Source organism: Mus musculus, chromosome 14, assembly GCF_000001635.26.
Source record: "Mus musculus strain C57BL/6J chromosome 14, GRCm38.p6 C57BL/6J".
NCBI classification, from domain to species: domain Eukaryota; kingdom Metazoa; phylum Chordata; class Mammalia; order Rodentia; family Muridae; genus Mus; species Mus musculus.
The window spans coordinates 26721899-26743770 of record NC_000080.6 but is presented as its reverse complement, the minus strand read 5'-3'; the positions used below and the strand labels follow the sequence as shown (position 1 = coordinate 26743770).

Sequence of the window (21872 nt, the reverse complement as noted above, 5' to 3'; positions counted from 1 at the left end):
GATCTCAGTCTCTCCATCATTGTACTGATAACACACTCCCCAACACTTGTATTGACCACACCCTCACCATCATTTGTATTGAGATCACTCTGTCCATCACTTGTACTAACTACACTTTGTCCATCACTTGTACTGTTTCACTCTCTCCATCACTTGTACTGACCACACCCTCTCCATCAATTGTACTGACCACATTCATTTAATCACTTGTACTGACCACACTCTCTCCATCACTTTTATTGACTACACTCTCTCCATCACTTGTACTCATCACACTCTCTCCATCCCTTGCACTGGTCACACTCTCTGAATCACTTTTACTGATAACACTCTCTCCATGAGTTATAGTGAACACACACTCTCCATCACTTGAACCTATCACGCTTTCTCCTTCACATGTCCTCTCCACACTCTCTCCATCACTTGTAATAACCACAGCCTCTTCATCATTTGTACTGACCACACGCTCTCCACCACTTTAATTGAACACACTCTCATCTTTTGTACTAATCACAATCGTTCCATCACTTGTATTGACCACATTCTCTCCATTATTTGTACTGACCACACTCTCTCCAACACTTGTAGTGATCACACTTGTTCCATCACTTTTAATGTCCATAGTCTCTCCCTCACTGTTACTGACCAGACTCTCTCCGACACTTGTACTAATAACACTCTCTCCATCACTTGTACTGATCACACTTTCTCAATCACTTGTACAGACCACACTCTCTCCATCACTTGTACTGGCCACATTCATTTAATCACTTGTACTGATCACACTCTCTCCATCACTTGTACTGACCACCCTCTGTTCATCACTTGTACTATCCACATTCTCTCCATCACTTGTACTCATCACACTATCTCCATCCCTTGTACTGATTACAGACTGAATCACTTTTACTAATCACACTCTCTCCATGAGTTGGAGTGACTACACACTCTCCATCTCTTTTACTGATCACACCCTCCCCATCATTTGTTCTCTCCACACTCTCTCCATCACTTGTACTGATCAAACTCTGCCCATCATTGTACTGATAACACTCTCTCCAACATTTGTACTGACCACAATCTCCATAACTTGTACTTACAACACTTTCTCAACCACTTTTACTGACCACACTCTCTCCATTACTTGTACTGATAACACTGGTGCATCACTTGTCCTGACCACAATCTCTCCATCACTTCTACTGTCCAGACTCTCTCCATCACTTGTACTCATCAAACTATCTACATCCCTTGTACTGATCACACTCTCTGAATCAATTTTATTGATCATACTCTCTCCTTATGTTGTAATGACCACACACTCTCCATCACTTGTACTGATCACACTTTCTCGATCAATTGTACTGACCACACACTCCCCATCACATGAAGTGACAACACTCTCTCCATCCCTTGTACTGAACACACACACTCTCTTCATTACTTAAACTGACCACATTTTCTCCATCACTTGTACTGACCATATACTCTCCATCACTTTTCCTACCACATCTTCTCCATCACTAGTACTGACCACCCACTTTCAATCACTTGTACTGATCAAACCCTCTCCATCACTAGTACTGACCACACTCTCTCCATCACTTGTACTCACCAGACTGTATCCATCACTAGTATTTTGGACACTCTCTCCATCACCTGTTCTGACACAACTCTCTGCATCACTTTTCCTTAACACACTCTCTCCATCCCTTGTAATGACCACATCCTCTCCATGACTTGTACTGACAACACACTCTCCATTACTTGTACTGACCACACACACTTGATCACTTGAACTGAGCACACTCTCTTCATCACTTGTGCTGATCACACTATCTCAGTCACTTGTAATAATCAAACTCTCTCCATCACGTGTACTTATCACACTCTCTCCATCATTGTACTGATAACACACTCTCCATCACTTTTACTGTCCACACACTCTCCATCTTTTTGAATGACAACACTCTATCTTTTTTACTGACCACACCCTTTCCATCACTTATACTGATCACACTCTTTATCACTTGAACTGACCTCACACTCTCCATCACTGGTACTGATCGTACTCTCTCAATCATTTTACGGACCACACTTTCCCATCATTTCTACTTACCATACTCTCTTCAATACTTGTAGAGATCACACTATCTCCATCACGTGTACTCACCACACTCTCTCCATCCTTTTTAATGACAACACTCTCTCCATCACTAGGACTGACCACACACTCTCCATCACTTGTACTGATCACACAATCTCCATCACTTTTACTGATCCCAGTCTATCCATCACTTGCACTCACCACACCGTCTCCATCACTTGTACTGATCACACTCTCTCCATCACTTGTAATGACCACATTCTCTCCATCATTTGTACTGACCACACTCTGTCCATCATTTGTACTGACCACACTCTCTCCATCACTTGTACTGATCACAAACTCTCCATCACTTGTACTGATCACAAACTTTCCATCACTTGTAATGGCAACACTCTCTCCATCAGTTTAACTGATCACAACCTCTGCATCAGTTGTACTGTCCACACTGTCCATCACTCATACTGACCACACACTGTCCATCACTTTTACTCACCTCACTCTCTCGATCTCTTGTACTGAGCACACAATCTCCATCACTTGTACTTACCACACTCTCTCCATCACTAGGACTGACCACACACTCTCCATCACTTTTACTGATCACACTCTATCCATCACTTGTACTGACTGCACTATCTACATCGCTTGTACTGCTAACACTCTCTCCATCACTTGTACTCTTCATACACTCTCCATAACTTGAACTGATTGCACTCTCTCCATCACTTGTACTGATAGCACTCTCTCCTTAACTTTTGCTGATCACACTCTTTCCATCATTTGTATGGACCACACTCTCTCCATCCCTTGTACTGACCACCCTCTCACCATGATTTACTGAATACATGCTCTACGTCATTTGTACTGAACACACTCTCTCCATCTCTTGTACTGATCACACTCTCTCCATCACTTGTAATGACCACCCTCTCTCCATCACTTGTACAGATCACACTCTCTCTATCACTTGTACAGATCACACTGTCTCCATCTTTTGTACTGGCCACACTCTCTCCATCACCTGTACTGACCACACCCTTTCCACCCCTTCTATTGATCACACTCTCTCCATCACTTGTACTGACTATACTCTCTCCATCTCTTGTACTGACCACAATCTCTCCATCTTTTGTACTGAACACAGTCTCTCCATCACTTGTACTGAAAACACATACTCTATCACTTTTACTGATAATAACCTCTGCATCAGTTGTACTGACCATACTCTCCATCGTGTGTACTGACCACACACTCTCCATCACTTGTACTGACCACACACTCTCTATCACTTGTACTGACCACACACTCTCTATCACTTGTACTGACCACACACTCTCCATCACTTGTACTTACCACACTCTCTCCATCACTTGTACTGACCACACTGTCTCGATCATTTGTATTGACCATACTCTCTCCATCACTTGTACTGACCACAATCTCTCCATCTCTTGTACTGACCACACTCTTTCTATCACTTGTACTGATCACACTCTCTCCACCACTTGTACTTACCACACTCTCTCCATCACTTGTGTTGATCACACTCTCTCCATCACTTTTACTGACCACACTCTCTTTGGCACTTGTACTCACCACACTCTCTCCATCACTTGGACTGACCACACTCTCTCCATCACCTGTACTGACTACAGTCTCCATCACTTTTACTGACCACTCTATTTCTTGTACTCACCACACTCTCTCCATCCCTTGTACTGACCATACTCTCTCCATCACTTGTACTGATCACACTCTCTCCATTTCTTGTCCTGACCTCACTCTCTCCATCAGTTTTACTGACCACACTCTGTCCATCATTTGTACTGACTACACTCCATCTCTTGTACTGACCACAGTCTCTCCATCTTTTGTACTGACCACACTTTCTCCTTCACTTGTACTGATCACACTCTCTCCATTACTTGTGCTAATCACACTCTCTCCATCACTTTTACTGACCACACTCTCTCCATCCTTTGCATTATCTCATGGTTTTATGTATCTGCTTACTTTCCGAGGTGGTTGAATATAGTGCGTGTCAGTTCAGTTCCTGTTCATCTAAAGTAGTTACACTGTGTGTGTGTGTGTGTGTGTGTGTGTGTGTTTATGTAGTACTTTTATGAAGCAAAAAAATAAAATTATTTTTATACATTCAATCTTATATTTTTATGAATTTATATTTTATGAACTTTCCAATTTATATACAATGAGTGAGTTGTGTTTTAATAATCAGAAAAAAGTCAAATGTTTTCTTTAAAGCCCCAAATAAGGTTCACCTGTTACAAGAAAGGAAACAAACTCTTAACCTTTGGATCCTTAGCACAGAACTTCATGATGTCCTTCCAGTGTCTGTCGACTGTCTGAAACTGCCGCCCTTCCTCGGGCATCTGCTGCATGATATCCTCCGAGCAGAAGATGGGCTCTAAGTACAGCCACTGAGCTTGCACTTTTAACCATTCATCAATTGTCTCCTGGATCCGAATCAAACGGTCTTCCCAGGCCTTAATAAAAAGTATACTGTACTAAATTCCAGGTTTCAAAAAGAAAAACTATAAATTATTGGGGAAACATTTAGAATTCCCTATTATTTTAATACCAATACAAAACAACTTATACCTTAAGATGTCTTACAGGAGACTCAACTAGACTTAAAAAAAAAAAAAACAGTATGAGGTTTCCCTAAATCAATGAAACTCTCTTTGGTAATGATCATAAAGTTATTTCATATCCTCATCTTTCCAGGAATCACTCCAAATCCTAAATGTATATCCTGCTCTACACCAGGGATTATCAACTATGGATGATGCTGTTCTACATACCAGGCAACATTTCAGTGTCTGAAATATCACAATGTCTGTGCTATAACAATGTGAGTTATTACATCCAGTAGGAGGAGGATGCTGTTAATATCTAGTGGATGGAGGCCAGAAATACTGCTAATGTGCTTCAATATGTAGAACAGTCCCCACAACAAAGAATTATTCAGCCCAGGATCAGAGAGATGGTTTATGGATAAAATTAGTCTTCCCAATAAGATTGATGTCTAGAATTTGATGCCTAAAATGGGGGCCCATACAGTGGAAGGAGAGAACAAGTCTCTACAAGTTGCCCTCTGACCTTGACACATGCACTGTGACATCCCTGCATGCACACACATACACAAACACATACACAGTAATAAATAAGTATATAAAGAAAAAAGGAATATATATATATATATACATATATATATATATATATATATAGAGAGAGAGAGAGAGAATTTTCAGCACCAAACATCAATAGCTTAAATTTTAATGATCTTGCTCTAAATCAGCATAGTTTGAAGAGAATTTAAAATAAAGTAAAATAAGCCTCCATATCCTCAGAGATTCCCTAGAGTTTGTAAGTGTATAGCTTAAGGACTTGGGTTTGGAGCTTAATCTCTATTTTTTAAACCATAAAAGAGCTTCTAAATTACTCTTCTTAAACAAGAACTTTCTAACATATGTGTTATATATATATATATATATATATATATATATACACATATATATATGTGTGTGTGTGTGTGTTCTAACATATATATGTTTCTAACATTTAGAGAGAGAATAGTTTATATATGTATGTATGCATATATATATATATATATACATATATATATAATTTTTTAAACAAGAAAGGTCAAGCTAGACAGGTTTGTAGGAGCATAACCAGTGTTATGTCCTCCTTGAAAACCACAACTGTTTTCCTCAAATGCTGGCAGCCAAGATCATCTATGAAGCACTGTTAATTCTAAAATTAAATATTTCACATTTTAAAATTGAATCAAAACATCACAATGTACCAAATAAATGTGTAAAGTTGTTACTTGTCAGTTAAAAATACAATTAAAAATTATATCTGGTTTTAAAAAACTGCCTTGGTTTAAATCTCAATTCCATCATCTAATAGCTAAGTGAATTTTGGCAAATTTCTCAACCTTAGCTTTCTTATCTATTTAAACAGATAATATCATCTACTATGAAGGTCTGCTGTGGGGACTAAATCAGTTAGTAAATATGAAACCTCTAAACCAGTAAATATAAGCATAGTAAAAATCAATCAAAACTGGGATCAACAAGTCAGTGATTTCTCTTTTCCTCAATTTAAATAGCCCCCAATTAGAATTCTGATATTATTGTTAGTTACTTACAGGAACTTAAAGGGATAATGCGCCAATTCTTAAGTTGGAGGACAGATCTTTTGACTACAAACATCCTGTCGAGTTGGTTCTTTGTTTCAAATAAAACTGAGGAACTAGGGTAAATCAGCCAAGGCTACCCAGCTCCTTTCCAGGTCATGTAGAATATTTTTTTAATGATATGTAGGGGAATTTCTCTCTGCTACCTTTGAACATTCAATGTATTTCAAAGCATGATATCTATCTATCTATCTATCTATCTATCTATCTATCTACCTACCTGCCTGCCTATCTTTTTGAGATAAGGCCTTGTCATATATTCTAGGCTAGCCTCTAACCCTCTAGGTAGCATAGGTTAGATTGGAATACATGTTGATTCCCCTGCCTCAGATTCCTGAGTACTGGGATTATAAACTTTGCTAGGAACAGATAAGAAGTAATCCCTAATTGTGCATGGAACACAAATCTGCCTACCTGGCTACCACTCCAGTAGATGACTATATTAGAAACATGTATCTCTTCAGAATAAATGTCCACGCATGCACGCACACATGCACACTTGTACACTCATACGTACATGCACAGGTACATGTGTGTGAATACACACTGCACCAAATTCCCTTACTTTCTTTGTTCAATGTTTTAGGAGTTATCCTCGGTATTTTCCTTACTTTATACAGTTTATAACTCTTTCTTAATCTTTTATCTCCTGGTTGAACTTTTTAGCTTTGTACTCACTAAATGGCAAAAACACTGGACTTCATTATACTATGAGTTATTGTCATAATTTGTATTTTTTCCATAGTTACCCATTTCAACAATAAAGAGATATCATTTATTTTTTCTGAAGTGGACAGTAACTCATTAGTTACCCTCTTGCTTGTCGTTTACAAATAGAATTAAACAGTGACCCAGGGAACTTTACTGTGAGGCTACAGTGTAATATGTGATCTGAGCTTTCTAAAATTAGAAATTCCTAAGAATAAAGTTTTGAAATTTTGGTTGCTATAAAATCTGCTTGCCAGTCTACAGTGTGCACTTAACATGTGTGAGATCAGAATGAACAAGAAAATGTGAGTTTATTCAGCAGCAAGTCTCAGAGGGTGAAAACATTCTAGTTCTAGATAAGATTGTATGGAAGCTAGAAGCTTCCAGGACTAGGACTAGGACTAGGTTAGCAGAATGAGACAGCAAGCCTCAGAGACAAGTTTTATTGGGAGAATAAAAGTTACATTTATAATTACCGAATAAAAATATTATAAAAATCTGATTTTCTTCTTAAAAGTATTAATCTCTCAAATCTATTGCACATCAAATTTTTGTTTATTTTTAAATTTTCATGCTTTGCCTTTGTATTGTTTACTGTGTGCATACAGTACCCACTGAGGCCAGATGAGGGCATCAGATCCTCTGAAACTGCAGTTGCAGATGGTTATTAACCATCATGTGGATGCTGGGAACCAAGCAAGTGCTCTTACCATCACACTCTCTCTTCAGCCTCCTATTGCATGTTAATCTCCAAATGTGTATTTCTGTTTCTCACCACATAAAATACCAAGATTCAGTTATATCACTTGAGTAGACACTTTAAAAGCCATCCACAAATATTTATGTGAGAACTTATATGAATTAAGATAGGCATTTTTATAAATGACCAGGAGCTATCATATTTAACATACCTTGATCTCATTTTCAAATGGTTTGATAAAAGGTGAGCCTCTCATTGTCTGAGTTTTTATAATTTGATCATCAAGAATTGCCTGAATCTCGTCCACTGAAGAAAGGATACCAATTCCAGTATCACGATACAGACTTATATGAAAAGAAATATCATCCCAAGTTGCTATCATAGCATTCATGGACCTCTCTAAGGAAAATTCCTGAAAGGGAGAAATGCAAAAAGACTAAGATGATCAAAATAAGAGTGGGGTGGGGGTTGAGGACAGGATGATGAAAAAATAGGGAACTTAATCAATTTTTCTGGGTAACTCACTAAGCATTGGGCATATACCATAATCTTCATAACAGTTTGTGTGTGTCTGCCTGATGTCTGTCTATTATCTATCTATCTATCTATCTATCTATCTATCTATCTATCTAAGACAGGGCTTTTTTAATTATTTAAAAGTTCTTTTGAGAGGCTATGGGCCTAGGATAAAACCAAATACTACTCTTTTGCTTAAGGAATGTAACAATAAAATGACATTCTGCTATACTCATAGGTCAGTGCCTTGCTCAACCACCACCAGAGATGCTCCCTCCTGTAGTAGATATTGCACGAAAATTTTCTATTTTCAATCAAAAATAGGAAAAAATATTACTAAGAAAAATGAAGTTTTAAAAAAAAAGTTTAGTTACTATGAAAACTGTTAAAATGGACAACAGAATAAAATACTCACTGTATTATCTCTGAAGTGGCCTTTTTCAGATAGCCTGTGACTTGAAGTTTTCTGCTTATTCTAAGAACCCTCTCTAAGGCCATACTGGGAACACACACACACACACACACACACACACACACACACACACACATCCCATATCCATCCACCCAGGATTCTTAATGGAATAATCATACACCAATACTAGTATCAACCACCAACTCTACACACCAACTGTATCAGAATGTGGCAGAATTAGGCAGATGTCAAAGGAGCAGTTTCTAGTCTGCATTTCAGAGAGGCAAGATCATGTTTATGTCATGAAAGGGTGGTCTTCAATCATCACTCACTCCCTATCTCTTCCCATTGCTATCCTGCACTGTATACATTACACCAAGACAAAACTGTGACTATCAGAGAACAAACCCCTCAAGTGTTTCATTTTATCCACATGTTTACCTTACTTGCACCAGCACTTATAACTTCAAAACTTTCTAAATATGGTGAAAGGTTTAATTTTAAAACTTTTCTCAGTGTAGTTCCAGAATCTGGAGTCAAGTCATAGCCCACAATTTCTGACATCTGTTTCCAGTGACGAGCTCTCATTCCTGGATTGCACAGGATGGAGACTGTAGGGATGTATTCCTAAGGATGAACACAAACAAGAATGTCATTTGACTTCCATACAGATGGATTCTATAAATCAAACCTTGATAATAGGGAGATTGAATTTCTTCAAATTACTTGAGCACAACCAAAACATCAACTAGATTTAGAGGAAAGGAAGAAGGAACAAAAGTATTCCAAAGTTCATCGCCAATGTTAGGCATATAAAATAATCAAGAAATTACCAAAGTAAGAATTAATAAGAAAAAAATTTCATGAACCTTAGTATCACAAAACACAAAGGACTTAATAACAAATATAAGAAATGTGGGGGACTACATAGTAAAAATTACAAATATAATTTTAAAAGAAATAGAGATCTAAATAATTGGAAAGGTGCTTCCATGCTGGAAAAATGAATTATGTTAAGGACAGAGAAGAGGAGGGATATCAGGAAAGAATAATCAGTACTACAAACCTTTTAAAACAGTCACCTAAAAACATACCACTGTGGGGGCTTTCTAAAATACACACACACACACACACACACACACACACACACACACACACACATATTTAAAGAGTTTAGATGTAGTTACTCTATATCAGGGTAACAATTCCCCCTTCTAAACGCCACAGGTCTACACATGAAAAGCCAGGAATAGGTTATCTCTCTACCGTAGACACCACCCCCCAAATATTACATCTGTCTTAGTTAGGGTTTTACTGCTGTGAACAGACACCATGACCAAGGCAACTCTTATAAGGATAACATTTAATTGGAGCTGGCTTACAGATTCAGAGGTTCAGTCCATTATCAAGGAAGGAACATGGTAGCATCCAGGCAGGCATGGGGCAAGAGGAGCTGAGAGTTCTACATCTTCATCCAAAGACAGACAAGAGAAGATTGGCTTCCAGGAAGTTAGAATGAGGGTCTTAAAGCCCATGCCCACAATGACACACTTCCTCCAACAAGGCCACACCTACTCCAACAAGGCCACACCTTCTAATAGTGCCATTCCTTGGGCCAAGCATATTCAAACCATCACAATAAGTTATTGTCATTGCTCTTACTTGTCCTCCAGAACCTTATTGCTGAAGATACCACACACTTGGGTCACAGAACATGGAGAAATAAAGCAGATACTGACCCAGATATGTCATACCTAATGGCTAGTTTTTCTAATGCTGGAAGGTGCTAATGTATGCTGCCACAGGACAAAAGGAATTCAATCTTATCCAGCAGTGAATCCTGTGAGCTACAACATCTGCCCTGGTAAGATAAACCCTCTTGTGCAACAGTAACGTTTAAATGTTATGGGAGTAGTCATGGGAGTTCAGTCACTTCTGATTGAACATAGTGCCCACTGTACACAGTGGAAACCATGCTTGGTACCATGGTCAAGGCTAAAAAGCTGTGGCCAGAGAGGCCATAGACCCTAGAGGGAGAACATACTAGTGTTACTCTGCAAAATGGGCACAGTATTAAATTGAGTCCTAAGAACTTAATGTTACATCCATAGATTATTGGATCTCTCAAACCTCATCAGGGGAGCTTCTTTTTGTAGTAGATGATAATTAACACAGAGACTACACTTGAGCAAGGTACAGAGAGTAAAGACTGGAGTAATCACCCCTAAATGGAATATCAATGTCACACCCTATCTTTCCAAGGCTCAAAGGTCATGATAGAAGAGTGGATGGGAAGATGGCAAGACCAGGGGCAGTGGATGACTCTAAGGAAACACAGTTTTCTGGACATAACAGGAAGGTAGTTGCATGTATAAACTTAATAGTAACTGTAATAGCATGTACAAGACCTGTGCAAGCCCAAGCTGGATGAAATCCCACCAGTGGATAAGGATGGTGGCCATGAAGTCCTATTTCTAGATTAGGAGCTATTGTTTATAGATAATTGCTGAGAGAGGAAGAGTCAGTTTTCTTTAAAGGTGTGCCCCTGGTAGATCAATCTTGTTATAGTGGATGGGCACACACCCAAGAGTTAATAGGCAGCACAAATTGCACACTATGAGGGTACAAAGTTGGATGCATACAGAAGGGGAGAGAATGGAAATGGAAGGATCTTGGGTGAATGTAATCAAAATACAAGGTATGAATGTTCTAATACATTCTCTGCTGTTACAATAAACCAATGACCAAAAATAACTTGGGGAAGAAAGCATTTATTTCGCTTCAGGATACAGACCATCACTGAGGGAAGCCAAGACATGAACCTAGAGGCAGGAACTGAAGCAGAGCTTGTGGAAACATGCTGCTTGCTGGCTTGTTCTCCCTGGCTTGCTCAGCTACTTTCTTTTACAGCCTAGGCTTACCTGCACAGGGTTGGTGCCCCCTACAGTGGTCTGAGTCCTCCTATATCAATTATCTGTCAATGTAATACCCCTACAATCATGCCCACATGCCAGTCTGATAAAGGCAGTTCTCCACAATTGAAATTACTTCTTCCCAAACACATCTAAATTTGTGTCACATGGACAAGAAACTAGTCAGAACAATTAAATTCGCAAATATATAGTTAATAAATAGTTAATAAAACTATTTATAAAAGATTAAATTATCCTAAGATAATAGTACTATAAAATTGGTCTATAAATTTAATCCCTATCTCAGCGACTTTACTATTGCTGGGAAAAAAACACTGCAACCAAGGCAACTTATAAAAGAAAGCACTTAATTCAGGTGCAGTTTCAGAGAATTAAGAGTCTGTGATTTCAGAGTGAAGGAACAGCTAAGAGCTCATATCCTGATCCACAACCAGGAGGCAATCCCAGGAGTGTTCTGAAACCTGACCCCCCTCCCCCCATAGCACACCTCCTCCAAAAGGCCATACCTTCCAATCGTTCCCAAAGGGTTCCATTAACTGGGGACTATTGTGGGCTATTCTCATTCAAACTACCACAATCCCCATCCAAACCCCAGTTGCCTTTCTAGCAGAAATCCACAAGCAGATTGGGAAAATGTAAGTTAATGAGAATTGCCACAGCAAATTTCAAAAAAGAACAAAGTTGGGGGACTCACACTTTCCAATTTCAAAACATATTATAAAAAATTACATAATAACTTTTGGAGCCCATCCTAGTCAGAGAGGTAAATATACTAACTTCAGATCTCCACCGGTCCCTCCTCTTCTCCAACCAATCCCCCAGTCTTATTCCAGTTTGCTGCAGACCAACTACTGCTGCCTTACCTTCCGCTCTTCTGCCCCTGCCTAAATCCACTCCACTTCTGCCCCGTGCTCCAATAGAGATCACTTAGCCCTCCTCCTTCAACTTTCCTTCTTCCTTCATCACTTAATCCTGGCCCTCAACTCTGGCAGGTATTCTCTGGAAAACTGCAGGCCACTATGACCAGGGAGGCAAGTAGGCTAACTACAGATCTATTCTTCTCTTCGAGATAAAATTCTCTAGTCTTCTTCCCAGTTCTGTAGCTGACCACTTGTTAAGACTCCCTTGTCCCCACCTCCATCTCCAATGGATCACAGAGATCTTCCCCTCCAAATTTCTTCACCCCTACTCATTGCTTTATCCCAGCTCCCAACTCCAGTAAGCATTCCCTGGGAGCCATGCTCTGACCAGGGAAGCTTGCAGTCTAACAGTGGATCTTCACCTCTCCCTCCTCTTTTCTAGTTCCCCAGTCTTGCTCCCATCTCTGTAGCAGACCACCTCCTGTGGCCTACACCTACCCCTGCTGCATCCCCAATGGATTATGTAGAGCTCCATTAATCTTCCTCCTCCCTCATCCTGTTGTTCCAACCCCACTCCAGCAGGCATTCTCTGAGAACCTGGCAGCCAAGTCAGCCAGAGAAGCAAGGAAGCCAGCTATGGATCTTCACTCTCCATCCTCTCCTATATATCCAATCCTCCAGTCTCAACCCCAGCTCTGTAGCAAACTCTCTGTTGTGGCCTCTCCTCATTCTCTGTCATCATTCCCAGGAAATTTAGCAGATCCTGGTGGAACACCCTACTTTCTGCTCTGCTGTGGACATTCTCAGACCCTGCTCTCCTAGCCTGCTCACCATTCCTAAGTGTTAGCTCCAAATATCTAGGAAGACATTTTACACAGAATCCTCAGAGGCCACACCTATCAGGATCACAGAAGAATTTCCTACTGGGCAACACACAGCTAGCACACTTTCTTAAACAGAGAGGACAACAGAAACCATGGATCAAAACACTTGCCCACCAGAGACAAGACCAGATATCAACACCTTGAATTACAATCCTCCCAAAGCAGATGCCTAGATGTTAGCATGAAAACACAATCACAGCAAGGATAATATGTCTTCACTAAAGCCCAGCAACCTTAACACAGTATGCTTCAATTACTGCAATACAACTGAAGCAGAAGACAGAGACCTTAAATTAGCCTTTATGATAGAATATTCTGAATAAATCCCTTAAAGAAATCTATGAAACACAAACAGTAAAAGAAAATAAACAAAACAGTTCAAGACCTGAAAGTGGAAATGGAATCAATAAAGAAAACCAAAACTGAGGGAAAATGGACACGAAAAATTTAGGATTTCAAACAGGAACCTTAAAGGCAAGCCTCATCAACAAAATACAAGAGATGAAAAAAATGAATCCCAAGCAATAAAGACATGATAGAAGAAATGGATACCTTTGTCAAAGAAAACATAAAATCATCTTTCTTTTAAATCCTGGCATAAAACATCTAAGAAATCTGGCACACTATGAAAAGACCAAATCTAAGAAAGACAGAAATAGAGGAAGGAGAAGAAAACCAGTGAAAGGCACAGAAAATATTTTCAACAAAATCATAGAAGAAAATTTTTTCTAACTTAAAGGAAATGCCTCTCAAGGTACAAGAAGCATACAGAGCACCACAAGTACTAGATCAGAAAAGACATTCTCCTTGGCACATAATAATCAGAACTGCAAATAAACAGAATAAGAAAGAGCTACATTAAGAGCTACAACAAGAAAATAAAGATGTAGTAGACCTATTAGAATTAGTCTTCTCAGTGAAGACTCAAAAAGCCAGATGGGCCTGGACAGATGTCCTTCAGAATCTAAGGGACTACAAATACCAGCCCAGACTACTATACCCAGCAAAACTTTCAGTTATAATAGATGAAGAAAATGAAACATTTCATGATAAAACAAAATTTAAGCAACATTTATTTACAAATAGAGCCTTACAGATGGCACTAAAAGGAAAACTCCAACCTAAAGAGGTAGAACACACTCAAGAAAACACCAAAACAAATTCCAAATGAAGGGAAACACACACACACAACACCACAAAAACAAAACACCAGGAATCAACAAACACTGCTCATTGATATCTCTCAATACCAATCAGTGGTCTGTGCTGCAACTCTAAGATGCTAGATCACTATACCCTGCAAAACTTTTAATCACCATCGATGGAGAAAATAAGATATTCTATAGTAGCCGGGCGTGGTGGCACACGCCTTTAATCCCAGCACTCGGGAGGCAGAGGCAGGCGGATTTCTGAGTTCGAGGCCAGCCTGGTCTACAGAGTGAGTTCCAGGACAGCCAGGGCTACAGAAAAACCAAAAAAAAAAAAAAAAAAGATATTCTATAGTAAAGTCAAATGTAAACAATATCTCCTGACAAATGCAGTCATACAGAATGTGCTAAAAGGAAAACTACATCCTACCAAGATTAACTACAGACCAACAAAATGGATGCAAAAACACGATCCATCCTGATGTTTCATCTGAAAAGCACACTTCAACATCAAGGATAGATATTACCTCAGGGTTAAAGGTTGGAAAAAGATATTCCAAGCTAATGGACCCAAGAAGCAAGCTGGGACAGGCACTTTAATATCTAACAAAATAGACTTCAAAACCAAAACTCATCAAAGAGATGGAGAAGAACCCTACATACTCATCAGAGGAAAAATCCACCAAGAGGACATTTCAATTCTTAATATCATGTTGCAAATACAAGAGCACCCAAGTTTGTAAAAGAAACACTGCTACAGTTCAAATAACATATTTACCTTCACACATTGATAGTAGGAGACGTCAATACTCAAGTCTCAGCAACAAAAAGATCATCCAGACAAAAACTAAACAGAGAAATTGCTAGAGCTGACTGATGTAAATCAAAAAAAGGGGGAAGTGGTGGTTGTGGTGGTGCACATAACAGATATTTACAGAACATTTTACACAAACACAAAAAAGAAATTGAACTAGGTATCTAGAAATGGAAAGATCTTCCATGCTCATGATTTGATGGGATTAATATAGTAAAAATGGCAATCCTGACAAAAGCAATCTACAAGTTCAATGCAACCCCCATCACAACTTCAACACGATTCTTCACAGATCCTAGAAGGCCAATTTTCAGCTTCATGATAAGACCCTATTCTGAAGACACAATGCATTTCAGTTGTAGGATATATATCAAGTTGGAACTGACTGGAAAATTTCCTCCATGCTGGCTAGCATTCATAGTGATGGAAAGTACTATGCAGGCTGCTGGGGAAAAGAAGACATTGGTGATGTTACCTAGTGCTGGACCCTGTATGCTACAATACTGACCTACCAGGCAAGATGTGCTTACAGGTGCAATGGTGACATGAAGGTTATTGGGATAATCAACTACATTCTGATGGGATCTAAGGCATGCTTCACAGAAGGGAGCCAATGCCTGCTACTGTAACTGTAGTGACAAACCCAAGGCTCAGGAGGTCATAGGCTCTAGAGGGGAACACCATTACTGTTGTTCCATTAAATATACAGGTCAAATTGCCTTCTAAATAGCTATGTGTAGACCTGTAGATTAGTACTGCTCTCATCTAGGCAAAGAAGTGTCTATCTTTGGTGGGCAGCAGTTAATGCAAGACTTCCAGAGTGCTAAGAATTAAGTCCTTGTTGAGTGCTTAGAGCTAAATGGAACCTCTATTTCACATACCTGCCTTGGGCTCAGGGAACATCGTAGAAAGGCAAGTGTTAAGGATAAAAGAGCCAGCAGAAGGAAAGAAGCCTGTGAAATGCTTTCTTGGAGATATGACATAATTGTCATGAATTGCTGTAGCTACTTGTTACCTGTTTGAGGCCTGCTCAATATCAAGTGAACAAGATTAGATAACATTCCAGAGGGCATCACTAATTGTATTTTTTTGTTTGTTTTTTTGTTTTTAAAGGAGAAGACCTGAAGAAAGAACAGTATGGGCCAGGAGCCAGGATGGGGCTTATACGTCTAATCACAGCACTGCCATTGTGAGCCCAGTCCATGCTACACAGTGAACAGACTAAGCAGGGAGTACAGCTTGTCTCAGTAAAAAGGGCAAAAGATCTAAAAAGGAATTTCTCCAAGGAAGGCATGAAAATGGCCTATATGTTCATGAGAAGATATTCAGCCTTCAGGTAGATGCAAGTCAAAACCAGGCGATTCCACTTCATACTCACTAGAGTGGCCAAAGTACCAAAGGTGACCATGGCAAGTGTAAAGTGTGTTACCCAGCAAGGAGCAAACTCCTTTTTCCTCTCATGTGACCCATGGGAATACTACTAAGCTGACTCGACAGTACCAGAGGGACTGCGGGCACAAGTAAAGCACAGAAAACCCAAAGAAGGAGAAACAGATATTAATTATATAAAAAATAGATGTTATGATCAGTCTTATAGTAACAATTTTAACAACTTATGATATTCAAGGTAAATTAAGCAAAACAAGGGGGTCATAGCACATGCTACATGTTACAGAAAGTAAGATAATATATTCACAGTTATATATGTAATGATGTCTGAAAATACTTGGGAAAGTGATAACACTGAGCATCTGAGAAATGGAGATGAGAGATATGAGAGGAGAGTTTGCAGATAATCATTTTTGGACCATAAACTGTATCAAACATTGAAAGTAATCCTTACACAGTTTACTACTTTTATAATGAGGCAACTCCTCCAACCATTGGAAGCGTATGACTCGGATAGGGCAGATAGTGTGCCCGTAGCCTGGGCACACTAGCTACACACTTGGTATCTCCACTAGAACCACTGGTGCATTATTTTTTTTATAAAGAAAGGATGTGACAGCTAGTGTGGCAGTCCGTGCCTGTAATTCTAGCATTGGAGAGGTAAAACAGGGAGATCATGAAGTTGAGGTCAGCCTGAGCTACATGAGTTCCTGGCCAGGATGGGCTGCATGATAAAACGGATGACATGGGTTCGATTCCAAAACCTACATGGAGAAAGGAGAAAACTCACTCCTGTGTGTTGGAGACCATACCGTGAGAAAGCAAGCCTTTCACAGTCTCCCACCCTAACAAGCCAAATGGCCTTGTGCTAAGGAGCTGGTCATCACCCCCTCCTCCCTGTTCCCTTCCTGGCACCTGAGGCTGTAAAAGCTGAATTATAGTCCCCTCTTCCTTATCTCTTTCTGACTCCCAAGATTTCCAAGGACATGAATTACTGCTGAGCCCGGCCTGACACCCAAGGCTGTTAAGGAGGATCCACATTCCGGAGATAAGACGCAGAGTGCCCACCGCCTGGAACCTGACTTCGGCCTTCATGTCCCCAGATGCCCACTTTTTTGTTATTTGTTAATTCCCCCTCAACCCCTCCCTATTCCCCTCGCTGTATGCTTAAAACCTGGTGTTTCAGCCTAATAAACTGAGACCTTGACAGGAATTCCCTCCTTGGTCTCCGCTTCTCCTTTCTCTCCCTCCCATTTTCTCCCAGGTTTGTGGTCCCCCTCGCACCCACGAATAACTAGGTTTGGCTTCTACACACATGTAAGGCATGCATGTGCATGCACAGGAAGATGCACCTGAGCAGTGACAACCACAGTTGTCCTCTGGTCTCCACACATGTGCATGGATGGATGCCTGCACATAAACATGCTCCTCCATACATGAGCGCACAGTAAACACATGTGCGGGTACATGTGCATACACATTAATATTTTTGCCTAGAATGAAGAAGGTGGGAATTTGATCCAATGCTGAGACAAAAATATTTTAAAATTGCACTGGTGATGTAGATCTCTATTCCCATCTTTCATTTGTTTTGGGTTTTGTGAAACAAGATCTTACTAGCTTGCTCAGACTAGCCTGGAGCTTGTAATCCCTCTACCTCAACCTTTAGGTGCAAGGACGAAAGTCATGTGCCACATCAATCTCCATATTTTCCTTTTTCTTTAAGTATCAATGTTATTCTCTTGAAACAGCAATCTCAGAGCTACAGGAAGTTCACAACTTACCCATAAAAACTTGTAAATATAAGAAAGAACCAAGTTGATGCCAATTTTAATAAATCTTCCATTTTGAATAGGGGTCAAGAAAAGTTTAAGTTCTAAGACCTCTCTTAGATGAGTGACATCCTGGTTGGCAAGTTGAGACATGAATGCTGGTCAAGTCGCCCTGTCATAGTTGAGCAAACTAACCAATGAGAACAGGATAAGTGTACCATGAAGGTGTGTTCCTAGGTGGAAAATGTAACTGAAACTTGGCACAGATGTTTGTGGCTTTTGTGATTTGTGTGCTTAAAATCATTCTGTCTTGGATCACAGTGACCCCATAACAGTGAGACGGGGGTTGGGGGGGGGAGACTCCTTCCACCGAGTCAGTTTAAAAAGCTGAGGAGGAATATGATTAGCCCACTTTGGGCCATATGTTTACCCCCAAACCAATTACCACAGACACACAAATAATGTATTAGGACTAGCTCACCTCGCATCAGGTACTCAGAGGAGAAGACTGGTTAGCTATTGACTAATCCCTTTTTACATGGAGCTGGACTAATGACATATACAAAGTCTAAGTTCAGAGGATGGATTCTATATTTTGCATAATATACAAGTTAATATTGCAAAGAGATTTATAATATTTAAATGCCATTTGAATACAATTATACCTTAAAAGACTTTATCTGCTCCATTACTGTGGTACACATAGTAATTGTAGGATTCTCTTTTGGTTCTTCTTCAGGTTTCTCTTCCATCAAAGATCGTTTTCTTGCTGCCTTTCTTCTTTCTTGTAATTCTTTCTTTTGCTTAGCATGGAAGAACTTCAGTGTCCTAAAAACTTCTCTGGAAAAGTCATCTATGTCAGCTTCCATACTTTCTCCATTAAGGTCCAGAAACCCTCCATCCATCCACCTGAAGTTAAAGGGAAAGTCATTTTAAAACTCACATTTTTTAACTAGACAGAAGTATTAAGAAACTTTTGTGTATATTCCTCATTTTTTTCTGTAAGAGAGACAACTAAGGCACACAGGTAGAGCTGATGGAAAAAGAATAGATTTAACAGCATCATTTCAACAACAGTGCCCGTGCTAAAACATGCATCCAATTACAAATAGGCAATAATACTATCCAAGTAAATACAAACTTGACCCCACACATCTAATTTTGTGTTAGTAAGCCAGCTACATAAAATGCAGACTAAGAACACTGTTTATACCATTTGCTTAATTTTTTTATTATGTTACCCAAAATTACCGTTTTTCTGTTCGCTGCCACTTCAGAACAAAATTAAAAAACTTCTGGTAGGGCTCAATGGTGACTTTTAATTTTTCCAGCTCAGGATACTTTGTCAATTCCCATTTGAAAAGTTCCTCTTCTTTATTAATAAACTGAACAGCTTCTTCCGATTCCTGAATCCGTTTCTGCAGTTGTCTTACATCTGCCACATACTAAAAGCAAACAAATGTCCATTCTAGAAATATCCAGATGATATTATAACAAGACTGAATAATACTACATCAGGTATGTTCTTTTATTTATACAGTGACCTTAAATATTAACTTTACAACATCACTACAATGAGGAGTAATATATCGTTACACTACGTGATAATATAATCTGCCCCGTATTAACCTATAGCTGACCACAGTCACAGCCCTATATGTATCTGACCTGATGCATGCGGTCCAGTTCTGCAAACTCGGTGAACTCCTCCATGCGACGTGATTCTTTTTCTATTTCCAAAATCAGTTTTTCTCTCTTGGCTATTAGTTCATTTTCTTTTGCATGTTTAGCATTCTCAATGAGCTTTTTAAAAAAATAATTTAATGATGTTAGTTAATGCAGTATAAAGAAAAGAATTTACAAAGAAAAACATGAATGTTTTATAGTAATTTAGAGAAAATGGAAACAGAATCATTTTCTTTAATGACTGATGTAAAAATGCAAAGAGTAAATCACAGAGACAAATTTTCCAAGAGCTTTCACAACACAAAATTATTAATTATATAGTTAGACTTTTTAATGTATTTGGTATAATATTAAAAGCTAACATTTTTGAGTATACACATACCATACATCAAGAGCTGTTAAGTATCCTTTCTATGTTATTATTTTCTCTTCAAAAAAAAGAGATATATGGAAGTTGAGAGGGATATCAAAGTTACAAGATCATAAAAGAAAAAAATCTTGTCTATCCCATGCTTCTCATTATTATTCTCTTATGTCTCCCAATTCAGGATAAAGCAACTGGTTACTTCTTGGGATTTTAAATTATATTCAGTCTGATATAAAATCCTAAGGCTGCAACTTCCAATCTCTGTGAATTTGAACAAATGAATCAACTTCTCTGAACAAATAGAAGCGGCTGGCATTTTATGCGTATTTAATAATTTAATAAACAGGAGCCACTTAGTTCAGCACTAACTATAACTTTTTGTAATTTTTTTGACCTCTTCCTTTCATCCTACATTTACTCAAGCTGCTGAGTTAAGCCTAGAAGCATGTTCTAAGCTGGCAAGGCCATAACAGGTAACAGACAGACACATCGAGGCACATGAAGTTCCTAAAGTCAGCAGCAAATTGGTATGAAAATGAAACATCTACACTGTACTTAAAATTTCAGAATGTGGACAGTGAGATGGCTCAGCCAGTAAAGATGACTGCCGATAAGCCTGATAGCCTGAGTTCAATACCCAGGCCCCATAAGTAGAAGTAGAATCAACTCCCAAAAAATTGTCCTCTTTTCTCCACATGCATGCCATAGTACACACACACACATACATATGCACACACACATATGCACATGCACACACACACATACACATGCACACATGCACATGCACACACACACACGCACATGCACACACACATGCACATACACACACACATATATACACACATGCACACACATGTGCACACACACATACACATGCACATATGCACATGCACACACACATGCACATACACACACACACATGCACATACGCAAGCACACACATACAGAGAGAGAGAGAGAATGAAAGGAGGGAGGAGAGGAAATGATACTAAAAATGACAGAACACAAATTATACACTTAAAAATATACTTACTTCATCATTCTCATCAAAGACAGGGGTAATTTTAGTAGGCCACAAGAGGACAGTTGCATTTAAATTTAAGTCTTCTTGAGACATTAGAAGAGCATCTAAAAAGTAACTCATTTGGCGTTTAGATTCCTACAAAAGAAACTCTAGATATATATATCATATAAAAAGAATAGAGCCAACAATCTCTAATGTTCTTTCAAATTTAACATTTTATGTACTGTCCAACTCAGATATTTCAACAGTTTATTTCCTATGTTTATTTGGCTTCAAGCCATAGACCTATACCTTAAGTTTTAAAGCACTTTAAATGTGCTGGTG

The 21872-nt window shown here is 39.1% G+C and overlaps 1 protein-coding gene across 5 annotated transcripts in view; it reads right to left on the bottom strand.

The window, feature by feature from the left end:
- Positions 1–21872, bottom strand: part of Dnah12 (dynein, axonemal, heavy chain 12) — a 201166-nt gene that overhangs the window by 148949 nt on the left and 30345 nt on the right. For all 5 annotated transcript variants that reach the window (XR_001781207.2, NM_001370884.1, XM_017316243.2 and 2 more), the window contains exons 15-21: positions 21558–21683; positions 20140–20274; positions 19723–19916; positions 19137–19380; positions 9113–9298; positions 7955–8155; positions 4420–4614 (exon numbers count right to left, since the gene is read on the bottom strand). Coding sequence is in view for 4 of the 5 variants with exons in the window: in NM_001370884.1 (NP_001357813.1) it covers positions 4420–4614; positions 7955–8155; positions 9113–9298; positions 19137–19380; positions 19723–19916; positions 20140–20274; positions 21558–21683 (1281 nt within the window). In the remaining variant the exon portion in view is untranslated. The remainder of the gene's footprint in view (positions 1–4419; positions 4615–7954; positions 8156–9112; positions 9299–19136; positions 19381–19722; positions 19917–20139; positions 20275–21557; positions 21684–21872) is intronic.